The sequence below is a fragment of the Equus asinus genome, chromosome 2 (assembly GCF_041296235.1).
Source record: "Equus asinus isolate D_3611 breed Donkey chromosome 2, EquAss-T2T_v2, whole genome shotgun sequence".
Classification (NCBI taxonomy): Eukaryota; Metazoa; Chordata; class Mammalia; order Perissodactyla; family Equidae; genus Equus; species Equus asinus.
In genome coordinates, this window is record NC_091791.1 from 112979499 (window position 1) to 112997413 (window position 17915).

The following is a 17915-nucleotide window of genomic DNA, read 5'->3' on the forward strand; positions in this document are numbered from 1 at the left end:
GGAGCACGGAGAATCCATTTCACGCCTTGGTGCACTGGTCCCCTCCCCACTTTTAATCATCTTCACATATCATTCTTAACTTTTAAATATTGTTAACAAGAGCTATCTGGTTTGGGGGTTATGAGCCATTTCATTCTAATACTTTCTGTATTTAAAATAAAGTAATGCATGCTAACAGAAAATGGAAAGTAGCAAATGATACAGAAGTCTAACTAGAAAGCGCTCTGAGTTTAAGGGAAGAAGGAATTATTTCCAGGTCATGAGTGTGGGGGGCCACAGGATCACAGCCACACAGTGGCAGGTAGGACTTGGTAGGGAGATCAGGCCAAGGGCATTCCACTGGGCAGAGCGCACAGGTGGGGAACGGTGCCTGATGGCGCAGTTAGGGGGAGTGTAGGGCACTGTCATTCCAGACATGAAGGCCCAACACGCTGGGGTATCATGTGGAACAAGAAACCCAGGCCCTCGAGTGGCTCCAGAGAGGCAGACATTATCACATGACCTGAGAATTAAGTCCCACTGTTGTAGTGATATTGGAAGGGTCTGGGATGACATCAGAGGGGACAATAAGGGAGTTTCAGCCAGCCCCTAGAGGGTGAGTGCAGTTGGCCGGTGGAGTAGTGGGCAGAACTCCACAAGGAAAGCATGTGCAGGAGAGAGACTGATGTGCCCACAAACTTGGAGCCCCGTTTCCCCAAAGGAGGTTCCCCAGGGGGTCTAGACAGGCCACTCTCTGGGCAGCAGGAGGGCACTGGGGCTGCTGATTTGGAAGGGTGCTTTAGGAAGAGGGGCCCCGGCAGAGGGACCAAGGAGTACCCAAGGGGGTGAGGTGGGGAGGGTGAACCCGGAAAGCAGTGGGCACAGAGTCCAGACATGGCACTAGCAGGGGAGGGGACCTGGAATGAGGGGTCCACCACATCTCTGGAGCCTGAACGCAGATGAAGGGAAGGCATTACCTTCATGAGCACCAACCCTGACATCAGGAAGAGGAAAAGACTTGAGCAAGAGTGCAAGCAGGAAGGAAATGGTCAATCTGAACAAAGTCACCATGGACAGACATTCCAACGATGAAGCTATCGCTCGCACCCCATCCCAACTCCTTATGTAGTTCTCTACTATGATAAACAGGAGAGAATTTAACTTTCTTGGGCATCAAGATGTATATTGTGCTCTTCCTTACTGAAGAATAAAAATGTGCTTTTTCCCCAAGGAAAAACTAAATACTCCCACAAAGTAAATGGCAATTAGGCTGAAGGACAGCAATTCCTACTGTGAGCACAATGTCATTATATTGGGTCTTAACTGTCATTACACAGTAAATACCTGTCCTGGGAGTGTAATTCGCATCCACAAAGCTTGCTACCTTGGCATCAAAAATCTTACTTTTTTGATTCAACTGCATGCAATTTATCCTGTAGCCAGATCTATCCTAAAACTCTGAGAGCGTCCGTGCAACTGACAGCATCACGTGGGTACTTGTTAAAATGCAGATTCTAATGCGCCAGGAGGTCCACCATGGGGCCTGAGAGGCGCATTTGTACCAAGGAGCCAGACCAGGCTCGGACCTGGTTTGAAGATCTCTGTTCCAGAGAACACGACTGGGCAAAGTGAACAGGAACAAAGGACAAGCTCATTCTAGGAAAACATAGAGGAAGAGGCCCTTGAAAGTTAGCTTCATCTCACTCCCAAACTGCAGTCAACATCAATATTCCCCTTAAAGAACTCAAACTTTACGAATCAGTGTTTAAGTTTTTTACTTTCCAAATGTAATACAATTCTTCAGCTAAAACAGGAGTAATGAGACAAAATGGATCTGAAAAGTACAATAGAAAAATATTGTTTACTAGTTTATTTTTCCAAATGAGCAACAGGCTATTTACAAGTAAGCAGATCTCCAATGATGTATATTAAAATGGCAAGTCTGTTACTGTTTGAAATCTAAATGAAAAAAAAATTTATTAAGGCACGTTTGATCTGTGAGTTTAAAACAAACTTTAAAACTTTCTGATGTAATGTCAGATTCATTTCACTTTTGTCCCCAACTCAAGTGAGCACCAAAATTGTCAAAGAACACTTAATATTTAGTAAAACAGTAAGGAATGTAAAAATTAACGAGGGGGGAAAAGACTTTACAAAAGGAAATCTTTGGAGATCAGTTTTTTTACTGCAAATAAAATATACTAAACACACGCCCAATACACATAAATACCAGTAACTAAGAGGGACTCCAGAAACGGCAGTGCTCTAACCAACGGATATTAAATAAATTAAAGGTACTTCAGATACAAAGGAGAAAACAAAACAGCAATGAAAGAATGAAATAACCATTTCCACCAACGTAACACAGAAGGGTGAAGGGAACAAACCAATACATCTCCCCCAATGCTTTCATGAGGGTGGGTTTTTTTGTTTTAGCTTGCGCACATAAGATTTATTACAATAATTCTTCTTTGCTGTTCTAAGTACTAATACTTGACCCTTTCAAGAGAAGGGTCAGGAAGACAGAAAATGCCAAAGCCTTCTGGGAATTTAATGCCAGGTCCATTCAGGCTACAGGAATCACGAAGGCAGCCATGGCCTCACTGTGCCTTCCTTGTTCCCTCTGCTTCAAAAAACCTCCATGACAACAAACCCAAGTTTGGGAGAAAGAATCAACTTTGGAAAGCTCTCCTGAAGATGACGATACAGCTATTATCACATTTCCTTATTTTACAACTGGAACACAAAACGGCTTAAAAAAAAAAGTCATAAAAAAGACAAAAGGTAGAATCTGTGCAATGTTAACAGTTACAACAAAACATTTACCAGAGTTACAGTGTTTTGTTACAATAATACTTTGCAGGATCGTTCACGTTTTCTGCCATAGGACTACAGCAAAGGGGTCTGAAAAGGAAATGAAAAAAAAAGTTTTGTTCATCAGGTACATTTCAAGTCCTAGTGAAGCAAGTCTGCTACATGACGTTCAGCAAGAAAATGTGTTCAAAGGCAAACATGATCACATTTTTGTTCAAAAAGCTCGATCTTCAAGGAGTCCTTTGTAAGAAAATCACATGTAAAATATATCCTTGTATGGACTTCAAAAACTGATCATACAAAAAATTTTTGAAAAATAAATTAGATAGTTAAAAACGTCTTTTCCAGCAGAGCTGGACATTAGGCTGTCCTCACTGAGCCATTATTATTGCTGCTTTTACTGTAACTTGGGTCATTTTTTTCTAGCCACATTTCAGCCAACTGCTGTGTGGACCCATATGTTGATGCTTTGGACCCCAAGCACATTTTGTACTGTTTGGGATCAAGATTGGGATCACAGAAGACGGGATGGTGGACGTGGACTACTCCTACTTCTTGGCTCCTGAACGTCTTCAAACCTGCCTGGACAACCTTGTTGAAAAGGTCCACATCCTCAAGCCCCCAGCCTTGGATGGAAACATCAAAGCCGCCTACTCGGACAAGATCTCCCTTATAAATACAAGTAATGCCAAACCCATAGTTTCTCCAGAAGCCAGTTTTTTGAGTAAAGGCAAAATGGTTGTCACTGGGAACTTTCCCACTATAAACAATCTTTGGATCGTACTGGCTAAAGATGATTGGAAAATATATTTGTTGGCCGAGAACTGTATTTGCTCGACATCGTTGGAGGAATTCTGTAGTGAACACGAGGTCAACGTCACAGAAGAAGAGCAAGGATTCATTATTAAACTGGGAAGATCCTACTTCAAGGGCCAAAGCTCTTGAAAACTCTCCAGACACAGACAAAATCTGCATGTCAGCTTTAGGGTACTTAACGCGATAATCTCTCATGAGTTCAACTTGTTTGGCCTTGTCAGGGTTGGAGTCAGAATTGAAAAGCAGAACAACAAGCTTGACGTTCTGATTTGGAATGAGACACGTCTTCTCGAAGTTACCCATAAATCTCACAAACATGTCAAAACGTCCAGACAAAGGAATCAATATATTTATCTTTTTCTCTTTGGGTTCTTTGCGCTCGCTCTTCGACCCGGGGAGCTGAAAGGGAACAAGCTTCTTCAGGGAATTCGAGAGAAAGGACAAGGATCCAGACTCCTGATTGATTTTGTTGGCCAATTCCTTGGCATCCAGTTCCTCGTGCTCCACAAACTGGATCTTGCTGAAGGTCTGCTGTAAATACGCGTGCCTCCGCACAGGAACCGTCATTTTCTTCCCTTTGTGCTTTTTGTACAGAAGCAGCAGGTCCAGGATATATTCGGCCCCATACATGGGATTCACGCGGCGATAGCCATACTGTATCTCCTTGAAATCAATAATGCGCCCTCTGGTCTTGGCGTTGGCATTGATCATCTCCATGACCTGCATGACAATGTCATCCAAGGCCTCTCTCTGGGCGGAGTCCATCCCTCTTCGAGGGGGCTGGCCATCTGCAGCCGAATACAAATATTTCCCAGTCAGAAACTCCCACTCCAGAATCTCCTCTCGCTGGCGGGGCTGAAACCTCATGAAGGAAGGAGGGATCCCTAGCTGGAGGTCTTCCTTATGAACCTCGGTGTTGCTGTATTTGCTCATCAGGACGATCTCGCGGTGGAGCTGAATGGTGCGGTGGCGGAGTTCGGCTATTTTGCGACTGAGCATGTAGCTGTGGAGCCGGTACTGGTAGGGCGGGTTTTTGTTGGGGTGCAGCGTGATGGCTCGGTGAATTTTACTGTTATGGAGATCTCTAATGTACCCCTTTTTGTTCTGCTCGTAATTCTCATAAAAAAGTTGCTGCATCTGTTAAGAAAAAAAAGATTGCTATTTTAGCATTACACGACTGAGTGTCCCCCATTCTTTTATTTCCTTACGTGCCTGCAGACCCTAAAAAAATGTCACTATTAGAAATCTTTGTAAATGAGCCATAACACACAAAAGGCCCTAGACAAAGCCCCATCTACAGCAGTCCAACGAGATGAGAGGAACAGTTACAAACTGCTGAAAGAAATAAGACTTCATCAGTAAAGCTGGCCAATATAATTCTGCAGGAAACAGAATTATGAAAAACTTTTCCCATAAAGAAAAAGTGTAATCGTGAATCAGAGTGCACCAAGTCAGCATACCTGGGAGAGAGTGCCACCTTGGGGCCCACCAAGCCTGTTGACAGGGACCTAAGAGGCACAGTGCCCTCACTGAAGACTAGCAACCAATGGGAGCTGCCATCTATCTGGAACAGCAGCCCCTGCGGCTGCCCTTGTTTTGGAATAAACTGCATCTGATGGAGTAAAGAGGAGTGCAGCAGGACGACCTGCGCACAGGATTAGCACTGCTCCGGGGAGCTAGAGAGAAGGAAGCCGTTCACACGCAGGAAGAGGCCTGCCATCTGGAGGGACGTGCTGCAGGGGAAACCAAGGTTCTGCAAGGCAGCTGGAAGTGTGCACTCTGAAAATCCTTTAATATGCCTGCTTGTTCCTTGTGTCAGGTGTGCCCCTCCGTGGCCTCTGTGCAGGCGGGAGGAGGGTCTGCCTGCCCAGCACGGGGTCTCCAGTACCAACACAGAGCCGGCGCATGCAGGGCTCAGAAAAAGTCAGCTGAGCTGAAGGCAGGGAAGGCAAGGCAGCTCATTATTTCACCAACTCTCCCTCTGTCCTACGATACAGGTGTGAGGGAACATCAGCTTGAGGTCCATCACATGCTGGGGAGGTCTGTGTTCCCTCCAGTCAGGCAGGGAACACACTTAATTCCCCAGTTCATTCGAGCAACGAGATGATGAACGCCTACCAAGCCTTATGGAAAGAAGAATAAAAATTTGCAAAAAATGTTTAGTAAAAATAATACTTGAGGTTGGTATCAGCTAAATTAGTCCTGTTTCTTTCATTTGTGGTTCGGTTTTGGTTCTTGTTCGAATTGTTACATACTAACTCTTGATAAGGGTGATAAGAATTTCAAGAGAGAACTTATTGGTCTTTGGACAGTCATTTTTTTTTTAAGAATAAATGAAGCCCACTTTACTTGGGGGGACACGGGTGCTCCCCAACATGGAATGATTTGTGGAGCCCTGGGAAGACTCCCCATCCAGAAACATTTCCCCCACTGACTCCAGGAATCCCATCCTTAGCTTGCTGGGTCCACCCTTCCTCTGCTAGCAGGCCTCTTTTTTTTTTTTTTGGTGATGAAGATTGGCCCTGAGCTAACATCTGTTGCCAATCTTCCTTTTTCTTTCTTCTCCCCAAATCTCCAGTGCATAGTTGTGCATCCTAGTTGTATGTCATTCTAGTTCTTCTATGTGGGACGCTGCCACAGCACAGCTTGACGAGCAGCGTGTAGGTCCGCACCGAGGATCCAAACCTGCGAACCCTGGCCCGCCAAAGCGGAGTGCGTGAACTAACTACTCGGCCACGGGGCAGCCCCTGGACAGTCATATTTTTAACTTTTTCTTCTGAGCCATTGTAACCACCATAAAACAGAAAGATACAGATTAGCATTTTTACACCCCATTTTCCATTTCTATACAATACTGTAAGCTGCTAATAAATAAAGACAAGAAGAGGAAAAAAGAGGGAAATACTTCCAAAGAATAGCTTAAAAGAAGAAAGAGGGGCTGGACTGCCTGCCAGGTTCTGTGCAGGGGCTGCACGCACATTCACTCACTCCCAGAATTCCCATGGAGCCTGAGTCTGACAGACGCTGACCTGCTGAACTCCACCCTTTCCTCTCCCCGCACCTGTGAAGTCTGCTCTAGGTAGGAATTAGCATGGAATTACAACACCTCTGAAATGCACTCACTGCTTCCCCCATTGTCCATGATCAGCATATGGGACATGTACATGAATCATCCAGTGCAATAATTTCCAAATTTTACAGTTCATTAGAAAGGGCAGTCAAGTTTAAAATAAAGAGGAAGCAGAGTGCCTCTAACCTTGGAGAGAGCACTGCCTTTTCCGGGGGATAAGACGCACCAGGACACGTGGGGCGCTCACCCAAGCGCGGGCAGGGTCTGCTCGCTTTTCTCTCAATGTACTGCACACAGCACACAGCAGCACTGAGTTACTGGGAACTTCACATCCCTCTTCTGTCACCTACTGTAAACTAGGGGACAGCAAAACTCAAACACTTGATTTACTGAGAGAAGGCATGAAGCAACTGATGCTTGAACCCCTCCAAGCCCTGATGGATGGGCCACAGCGACGACTGAGAAAAACGATAGTAAAATAAATGCCCCATGGCAAGGTTCGGATGACGACCATACGGAGCATAATAATTCTATCCTTCTACTTCACTCTTTACGTGAGTCACACGGAAGAAGTTTAATGAGAACTTCCCACTATGCATTTTCCGGCTGGGCTGATTCCGGGGTGCAACCTGCACGGCTACAGGGTGACAAGTGAGTGTCATCTGGAGATTGAAAGCCATGAACAAAGACTGAGGAAAAGGTTTTTGTAGGTGGTAAAAACTTCGAACAGTCATTTCCCGCGCTCCATCCCTCACCCGTCACGTGCCCCAGCAGTAACAAGGGAATGCCTGCGAGGCCATTCTTCCAGCTTTAACACGGGTAGCCTTACAACCTGAGACCCCACGACGCCCCTTGAGGATGCCACCTGTGTGACGAGGGCTACACAAGGGGCCGCAGCAGACAAATGAGTCACAACCTCTGCGCTCCAAGACTGGGGACTAGCAAAACTACTACTGCACGCCCCGTGATGGAAGGCTGCATGATAATTTTGGTAGAGATTTTACAGATGTTTATAATTACATATTATTTCCATTTTGTCTGCTTATTTCCAAATTTTTAACAATGAGCATGAAGAACTACGACTTTCTTTTTTAAAGGTTCCTCTATTTCCAAGATGACTTGGAACTGACGGAGCCGTCGATTGAACACACTGAGCCATCAATTTGGACTTACAAGTTGCTTTCTAAAATTAGGTCAGAACAATCTGAAACAGGTGCTGTTCCTTCCTCTCCCCCTGCACACAGCACATGCTGCCAATTCCATCTCCCTGGGTATCTCAGACCCTGCTCTTCTCTCGCCCGGCTGGTTATGCCTCAGCCTCCCATCCGTCTCCCTGCAGAATTCTGTTCTTCCCTCAATTCCACTCTCGACATAGCAGCAAAAATGGTCTTCCTAAAATATAAATCAAAGACTTATGGCTATAATATGAGTGGGAGAACTCATGATTCTCTCTTTTCAAATATCTCTTAAAAAGAGAATAAAGACATATAAAAGGAATAAACCCATAAGGACCAAAACATGGGAGGAGACACAGCAGACAAGAGATGCCCTCACATTCTGAGAAAATGAAGTGAGTGAAGGAAGATAAAATCTAACAGGCTGCTCTGAAGAGTAATAAAATTTACCCTTCAGAATCCCAAGAAAGATACCACTGCTGCGAAAGGTGGGGGAGAGGCCAGTGCTGCGCACAGGGAGCCTGGAGGAACTGGGAACACGGAACAGTAGGTCCCACGTTCCCTCCCTACACAGCCAGGGCACAACTCCCCTCCCCCAGCACCACCCCAGGGGCGGGGAAGGAGGGTGGTGGCAGATGCCCAGTATCTTCAAAGACACCCTCCAAGTTACTCTACCATTTAGATGATGGAGCTGTTGACAAAATACACGTAGGACTGCCTACCAATTGTTGTAACTAAACTGGGACTGGCTAGTAGCACATATTGGAGGTTTTTAAATATGTTCATCATTTACATTAGTTATTCCTAAATAACTTCCCATTTTCCCTCACTCCTCTGGGGTTAGTTCATCGATAATCATATACATCTGAAGTTTGGTTTCTCCAGAAATGAAATCTGAACACCTGAGTAGGGATGAGTTCCAGGCTGACAATAGGGGGGAGATGAAAGTCTAATCAGTAGGAATGCCAGCCCTCATCTCTCAACTGGCTCCTAGAACACTTATCCTCCACTCCTCATCCTGAGTAGAAGACCGGAAGCGTTTTTTCTGGATCAACTAAATAGCCCCATAGAGATCTAGAGTCCAACAAAAGACATCAGGCAAAAAGTTGTATCACTACAGTAAATATAGTAGTTAAAAAAATCTTGAGCCCTGCCTGGTGGCATAGTGGTTAAGTTGGTATGCTCCAGGGTTTGTGGGTTTGGATCCTGAGTACGGCCCTACACAATGGTCATCAAGCCATGCTGTGGTGGCATCCCACACACAAAACAGAGGAAGACAGGTACAGGTGTTAGCTCAGGGCCAACCTTCCTCACCAAAAAAAACCCCCAACAAAACAAAACAAAAACCAAAAAAACTTGCCTGCAGAGTTTTCAGTTAATTTTTCAAGGCTTTACTCTTAAATGACAATCAACAACCAAGGACCCTCAGGCAGTTGAAAGAGGGCTCCTTCCAACAGGAAAGATGGAGACAAAACAAAGAAACAAAAAGCTTGGTGGAAAAAGAAACAATGCAAGTGAACAAAAGAAAAATTCAACAACAAAAACAAAACTATAATGTATTCAAAGAGAAGAATGTATCCATGCCACAAAAACAATACTATAAAAAAGAAAATCAGACTGCCACAACTAGAAGGACCTGCAACAAAGATATACAACTAGGTGAGGGAGGGGGCGGATTTGGGGAGACAAAGCAGGAAAAAAACAAAAGACTGGCAACAGTTGTTAGCTCATGTGCCAATCTTTAAAAAAAAAAAAAAAGAAAATCAGAGAAAAAAATCTCTTGAAATTAAACATAAAATAGCAAGACAAAAAAGAAGAGTAGGGTTTGAAGATAAAGCTGAAGACTATCCCATAAAACAGAAACAGAAATGGACAACATAAAAGTATTCATTCTAGAAAGAGAAAGCACAGTGGATAAAATAACTGTATAAAAAATGGGTCCAGAACTAAAGGACTCAGGTGCCTCAATTACACCCTCAAGTGCCCAGTACCAAGTGTACAAATTCAGAACACCACAGACAAAACCACCTAAAAACTTCCAAAGAGGAGAAGAAAGGCCATTTACAATCAATCAGAAATTGAGTGGCACTGAACACAACCTACTGGGAGACAGAGAGCAATGCCCAAAGGTGGAAGGAGTGACAGTTATTTTCAATGTAGAATTCTCTTCCCAGCAAAACTGTCCACCAAGGAAGAGGGGAGAAGAGATGTTTTCAGGTATTCAAGGACTCAATTTTACCTCAAATCCCTTCTTTCCCAGGAAGAGGATGTATCCTCTAGAATGAGGGAACAAATCTAGAAAGATGATGACATAGGATCCAGAAAACAAGGGGCACAACACAGGCAACAGGAGAGAGCCTCAGAACGACAGGGCAAGGAAGTTCCACAGAAGAGTTCTATGGACTGAGTATCTGTGTCCCCCAGTTCACATGCTGAAGCCCTGACCCCAATGTGATGGTGCCTGGAGGTGAGGTAACTGGGTTTAGATGAAGCCATGTGTGTGGAGCCCCCATGATGGGATTGGTACCCTTATCAGGGGATGAAGGGACCAGAGCACTTTCTCCCCACTATGGGAGGACAGAGCAAGAAAAGAGCCATCTCTAAACCAGGAAGACGGCCCTCACCACAACCAGATCATGCTAGCACCCTGATCTCAGACCTCCAGCCTGCAGAACTGTGTGGAAGTAAATGTCTGCCGTTCAAGCCCCTGGTCTATGGTGTTTTTGTTACAGCAGCCCAAACAGACTCAGACAAAGAGCTCTGCAGCAGACTGAGGGGAAGAGAGCTCGGAGGCTCACTGTCTCTACCTCCAGAGTCTAGCTCAGTGCCCGACACATTACAAGATGCGCGATAGATATGTGATGATTTCACGGCAAACAGTCAAGTCATTAAGCACAGCAAGTACCAAGCAGTTGTTGAATAATTTCAATGCAGAAGAACACAGCTAACGAGGACTGACTGATACAATACATGTACTTGGTAATAACATCCAGGGACAAGGCTGGGCTCGCTCCTCTGACCAGGAAATATTTTAAAATGTAAAACTCCACTGTACATGTTAAAGAAAATACCCTTCCAGACAAAGGATGTAGTTGTCCTTTGTTTTTCACTCCCGAGAAGAGCAAATATACGACTGCACATTTTATTCTTGGCTAGCAAAACCCCACAGGAGAGCGAGCGCCGATGGAGTGCTCTGTGGAGCGCACGGTCTTCTCTGCATGATTGATTGCTTCTTACACACTCGCTAGGACATCAAGTCCCCAAACACTTTCAGGAATACGTTTCTCAAAATGTTTCAGAGGCTATTTGTGGCCAGTACTTTCACAGTGACTGAAGTCTAGGCAAGCTTTACCTGAAACACAGATTGTGTGTGCTGAAGGCATAAAGACGAAGAGGAGACAATTAGTGACTAACAGGCGGATGAAAACCTTAAAACCCCCTGAAACCATTACAGACAGAGTTTTAAAGTATAGTAAAGGTGTTCTGGGCACCTTGTGGCTAAACTCCAAAAGTTCGACTGGAAAGGTAAAAAAACCAAAAATGAATATAATTTATGAAGAAGAAATCAGTTGCAAGACAAAAGTGTGTGTGTGTGTGTGTGTGTGTGTGTGTGTGTGTTTGAGGGAGGAAGCACTGGACAAAAAGAATTTAAAAATAAGGCCAAGTTTATGCCCAGACTGGCCAGTGTCCCCTCACCTCACTCCAAAGGACTAACGTAGTGCACTAACATAGCTACAAAATAAATGCTTTAGACAAGCTACCCACCTGCCCAACTGGAGGGAAAATCTAAGAAAAGCTCTTCAGAAAAATCTAAACAAACGCTAATTAAATAGCTCCCTCTGTAAAAGGGCAAATACAGACCTAAGTCCTTTACAGGTGAGCAGATCAAATGTAAGAGTTGAGGACGTGCACCTCCACATAAGGATATTAACGGTGACACCAAGACTCTGCCCAAATCAGCTTCAGGTGGCCCCGTCAGTCACTGAGCACATCTGGCAACCGCCCTCAACTTCCGTACGCAGCCTTATGAGAAGTGGTTTTGGGGTAGAGGTAAGGAACTACTTCCTTTTCACCCCCGATGCGGTGGGAGAGGAGAAGTAGAGGGGGAAACTCAGTTCAGAGAAAAATTTTTTGAGAGAAATGTAGGTTACAAATCACCTTGAAAATCAAGAACAGGGAATATAAAATACAATTCAAAGCAAAAATGTCAATGAGATATTAAGGCCAAGTTAGGGAGGAATGATCTAGAAATCATCTGTGATTCCTGAAATGGAGGTGGGTGGGAGAAGCAGTGGCCCCAGCAGCTCCATGGCCCTGGCCCAGACCTCCGGGGCACCCCTGGCTGTGAGTGTGCAACGGCCCCCCACCCACTCACCTCTCTGCTTTGCACTCTTATTCCAAGTCACTCTCTCCACCTGATCACATACAGGGATCTTAGTGCTTCTGTATCTCATTTCTGCCTTTGCAGTATTTCGGGCATTTACATTTGATTTTTGAATCCCTTGCAAATTCTCCTCAAACTGTCTTTGTTTATACTTTGGATTCTCTGCTGCCATTTGGGTTTTTCCTACCTTTTGTTTTTCTTTAAAGATGCCTGGTTGCATTTAAGAAGGCATGCTGTGGGCGAGACAAAACTGAACCATTTTGCTTTTAGGCACTTCAATGAGAAACAGCTGGGTCATCAAGCTGAACACCTGTATCTTCTATCCATTGTCCCTCTCTCCTTCATATCACAGCCAATTTGCTGCTCACAACATCCCCTGCTAAGCAGGTAAGATTTAATTTCTGAACACCAAGCAATTTCCTGGATTCAACAGGAATGAAGTCCACAATCCTTAAGAGGTATAATCACAGACTAAAGTAAGTGTTTAGCAATTTTTGGGTAATAGAAATAAAACTATTACTTCTCTGGAAAAAAGTTTAGAATGTAACAACTTAAAGAATAAAGATTAAGAAATAAGTTATTGCTTTTATGCCACAAAGAATTTGAAAGACCTTGGACGAGTCAGTTAACGTGTTGGGTGTGAAGTTTCGCGTTTGTAAAATGATTGTACTGTACTAGGGGTTCCTGCAAGGTGAAGAGTTCTAAGATGTTATGTGTCCATTCTAGAACCAGCCACGTACAATTCTGACGTCGTGCCCTGAGGTTCTTCTACCCCGCCACCTGACGCGGCTGAAGGTGCAGATCAGAATGGCACAGGGTTCTTCTACCTGCAGTGAATCAAACTGCACTAGGAGCAGGAAAGGCTAACACCACGTCACAAGGGACTGTTGCCATCCTATAAAACCAAGCCTCCAATTTTGCTACAAATAAAAATAGTTAAGGATATGAGATTCATAAGAGTTAATTTTAGTAATTCGAGGGCTAACAAATATGTAATTTTTTTCTTACAAAAATTTTTTCTGAATAGTACCAAATTTAGAATTTAAGAGCATTTTATTATTATAAAGTATTTCAATGACCTACAATTTGGCATATTATTTGGAAGAATATTATAAAGTGGAAAGTTAAAAAGTACTGCAGAAGAAAGCACAAATCAATGCATCAGGTTATTCAATAATCACAAGGTTATTCCTTTCTTAAAAAAATGCACTGAAGAAGCCCTTTTAAGATGCATACAGTACCACTGATGGTTTCATTTAATTTCCAGCGTCCGTAAAACAGCCCTTAATCTTTGTTCTGAAAAGTACCCACATAATCTTGGACTCCAGCAAAGCCATTTCCTTTACTGTGAGATGTTTCAGGACTCTGAGTCATTCCACGGTAAATCCGAGAGGGGCTAATAAATATCAAGGTCACGCTATTCCCAGGAACTTCTAGCCCAGCTGGGAATAACCATCAACTACCCACATCTAATCTTCAGTTCACAAATACCTTCTACGGTCTTCATTAGCAAACGTCCTGCTTGTCCTCTGCAACGAAGGCCAACATTCTCATTAGGTCATGGTTCTGCCCATCAACTGTTTACATGAATGGCCTTCATTAAATACATATTTCAGCCACATCAACAGATTATCACTGCTCTAGATCAACAGCCATTTCTAATTCTGATTTATACAGGGTTTCAATTCATTGCAGAGAATTTGTTTTCCTATCATTTTGTCCTGAAAACTGGTTCAAGGAAAATATAGGTTGCTTAAATGTGAAGAGACCATAACTGATGGTAGTTTCAAAATAACCATCTTCATAGGTTTTAAATTAACATCCTTATACATCTACAGGTAGGTTTTCCAGAAAATTTATTGTCTGAAGCAGGACCTTTTGAGATGAAAGACGGAGTCTGTTAACAATTAGGCCAAGACTACTAGCACAAACAGGGCCTGTTCCCAGTTCTCAGGACATATGGTTATCCTACATGTCCCTATTAGGGCTCTCCTAATTAGTTTTGTGTAGGCTTTGCCAACTTTCATCCAATTAAATTAAAGGATTAGGTACTTTGTATTTTAAAGACTCCATTCAAAAAAGTAAACTTTTCATGGGAATTAAGCTGGGTCTCTGGTGGTAAAAAATGAGAACTATATGAATGTGTCTTGAACAGTTAGTGTCAAATTCTGAAATCTAAATACCTTTTAGAGAAGTCTGATGCACTTCAAAATAATTGAGAATTAAGCTTGGCGAAGTAAAACGAAAACTGTTGGTAGTAATTTAAGACTTCAACATAAGACAATAAGCACAGTAATTAAGCTGAAATCAACTGTCCGCAAGTGAGCATTCCGTGGTCTGAACCCTCAATAGCGATGGCGGGGGGAGGAGAGGGCCCTTACTCACAGTCAGAAAACCAAATCTGAACTCCTCTCTCACCTCTTTACTAACGTGACCTTGGGGGAGTCACCTGAGCTTTCCAGGCATCACTTTCTTCTTTTTCATAGAGAAAGCAGCAAATGTGGCAGTGTTATGAAGAATGACTGTATGCAGAACCACATTTATACGAGCAAATGTGGCACCAAATACTTACAGGACACTCACAGTAAAGGCAGGGAAAATTCAAGAGGCCACATCTGGGGACAGGACAAGCATGCACACAAGACGGCACAGCAGTGGGCAGCACAACCCCGGTTCCGGGGCTGCCCACGAGGGATGGCTACGCAGGGCCCTCTCTAAAACACTCCTCACTGCAGACACCGCTGGCCTCCACTTACACGTCCCCTCACAGAGCTCCCACCTCCCTCCGGTCAGCGTGCAACCACAGACCAGCTCTCAGACCTGCCCAAAAATCTATATGATACACTGATTTAAGCGGCAGTCTAGGTGATCACCAAAAAACAAACCAAAACAAAAATAAAACTAGAAACCACCTTACAGGGCAGGGTAGGGGAACGCACCAGGTCGGGGAGGTGGGAGAGCAGGGACACATGGGAATACACGCCAGTGCGCTCCTATCTTCCGACTTTTAAAGAGCAGCTAGAAATCTGGCTACACTGCGCAGTCTCCTAAGGCTAGCAGTCAGTTCAAATTAGAAAAGAGAGTGAGCGAGAGGGACAGACAGAAAGCAAAATGTGAGCCAAAATAAATCTGTAGGTCAACAAGTTCATTTCCTCCTAGGATATTTTTAAAAGTCAAGTCCTGATTTGTTGCAGAAATCTGATTTTATATAAAGATAATTTATACAATTTTAACTTAGCACATTTATCAAGAAATAGCTTACAAAACAAAACCACCTAAAGATTCAAGCAGCCTTAAATGATGAAGGCCTAATGACAGGAAAACCCAGTGGAATTGCTGTCACAATATAAAGTCACAGGACAGGGCAGCAAGGCCAATGAGCGAGAGGGACAAGAACGCAGCCCAATTCTGTCCACTCCAGTCTACAACGGAAGCCAATGGTACGAACCACAGCTCTGTTTCACACAATGAAGCCAGACCTGGCAGTATGCGTCCTACAGTGCTGACTATGCCTGCGGGGTTGGGGGATAAAGATCGCCTTCTGGATGCCTAGCTTACCCTGCGGGGTTAGGGAGGCCATGTGTGTAAGGAAAAACTCTGCTCGAGAGGAGACGGTGGGGTGAGGGAGCCATTAAAGCTTTAAATTCCACAGTGTTCAATTTCCATAGAAGTAATGCAAATCAACATTTTCAAAACAAAGGAGCAAAAGACAGTCTTTTCAACGAATGGTGCTGGAACAACTGGACATTCACATACCCAAAAAAATCGATTTAGACACAGACTTTAAACTTTTCACAAAAATTAACTCAAAATGGATCATAGACCTAAATGTAAAACGCAAAACTATAAATCTCCTAGAAGATAACATAAGAGAAAACCCAGATGACCTTGGGTCTAGAGATGACTTTTTAGATATAACCCCAAAGGCATGATCCATGAAAGCAATAATGGATAAGCTGGACTTCATTAAAATTAAAAACAACTCTGCAAAAGATACTATCAAGAGAATGAGAGGACAAGGCACAGTCAAGGAGAAAGTATCTGCAAAAGATATATCTGATAAAGGACTGTTATCCCAAATATACAAAGAACTCCAACTCACAGTAAGAAAATAAACAACCTGATTAAAAAAATGGGCAAAACATCTTAAAAGACACCTCACCAAAGAAGATACACAGATGGCAAGTAAGCACATGAAAAGATGTTCAACATCATACTTCACTAGGGAACTGCAGATTAAGACAACAAGATACTAACACACCTATTAAAATAACCAAAATACAAAATACTGACAACACCAAATGCTGGCAAGGATGTGGAGCAAGAGATAATCTCATTCACTGCTGGTGGGAATGCAAAACGGCACAGCCACTTTGGAAGACAGTTTGGCAGTTTCTTACAAAACTGGAACATACTTTTACTGTAAGACCTAGCACAGTTTGGCAGTTTCTTACAAAACTAAACAAACTTTCAACTGTAAGACCTAGCAATCTCACTTCTCGGTATTTAATCAAACACACTGAAAACTTATGTCCACACAGTTTGTCAACTTACATTCTGCCCATGGGTATTTCTAGCACCTTTATTCATAACTGCCACACCTGGAAGCAACCAAGATGTCCTCCTCCAAGTAGGTGAATGGATAAACGAACTGTAGTACTTCCAGACAGTGGAGTATTGCTCACCAAGAAAAAGAAATGAGCTATTAAGCTACAGAAAGACACGGAGGAACCTTAAATGCATATTACTAAGAGAAAGAAGCCAATCTGAAAAAGCTACATACTGTGTGATTCCAATTACATGATATTCTGGAAAGGGCAAAACTATGGAGACAGTAAAAAGGTCAGTGGTTGCCAGGGGCTGGAGGGAGGGAGAGGAACGAACAGGCAGAGCAGAGAGGAGTTTTAGGGCAATGAAGCTATTCCACATGACACTATAATAGTGGATATATGACATCACGCGTTCGTCAAAACCAGCAGAATATACAACACCAAGAGGGAACCCGAATATAAACTACAGACTGGGTGGTGATGGTATGTCAGCATAGGTTCATCGGTTGTAACACGTGTGCCACTCTGATGGGGGATGTTGATATGGGGGAGGCTATGCATGTGTGGAGGGTGGGGATGGGAATAAATGAGAAATTTCTGTACATTCTGTTCAATTTTGCTGAACTTAAAACTGCTCTAAAAGTAAAGTTTATTAATTTAAAAACCACACAGGCAACCTATTAGAAAAAAATCCTGACACGTAATAGATTTCCTTAATAAACATTTACCCCAAGGATGAAAAGTTAATAACTGGGAATTTCAATGTAATAAGCAGATAATCATCTGACACTTCCAAAATAACCCACTTCCCCTAGCCAGCCCACTCAGCACAACTCTGCCGTTAGTTAAATGTTAGGCAACACGTCTGAACTGACAGTTTGTCCTTTAACTCTTCAGAGGCATCTGATTTTTAAAAAAATGCTTATTATCCCCAATCCCTATTTGAAGTGAAACAATTTATGTGATTTTGCAACATTAATAAGCAACATCTCTTGCAAGCTATGCAGTTCCCATGTCTTCACCATTCAGTCCTATGAGGCAGTCTATGACTCTCCACATTGTAAAAACCAGGTGACAAGTTCACATGTTCTGCAACCTGTGCTGTGCCCTCTGTCACCGCGTGGCTG

The 17915-nt window shown here is 43.4% G+C and overlaps 1 protein-coding gene across 2 annotated transcripts in view; it reads right to left on the minus strand.

Moving 5' to 3' along the window:
* Positions 1-1739: 1739 nt before the first annotated feature.
* CHSY1 (chondroitin sulfate synthase 1) overlaps positions 1740-17915 on the minus strand; it is a 72152-nt gene continuing 55976 nt past the window's right edge. For both annotated transcript variants that reach the window (XM_014854226.3, XM_070496467.1), the window contains one exon: positions 1740-4746. In XM_014854226.3, the coding sequence (XP_014709712.2) occupies positions 3154-4746 (1593 nt within the window). In that variant the 3' untranslated portion in view covers positions 1740-3153. The remainder of the gene's footprint in view (positions 4747-17915) is intronic.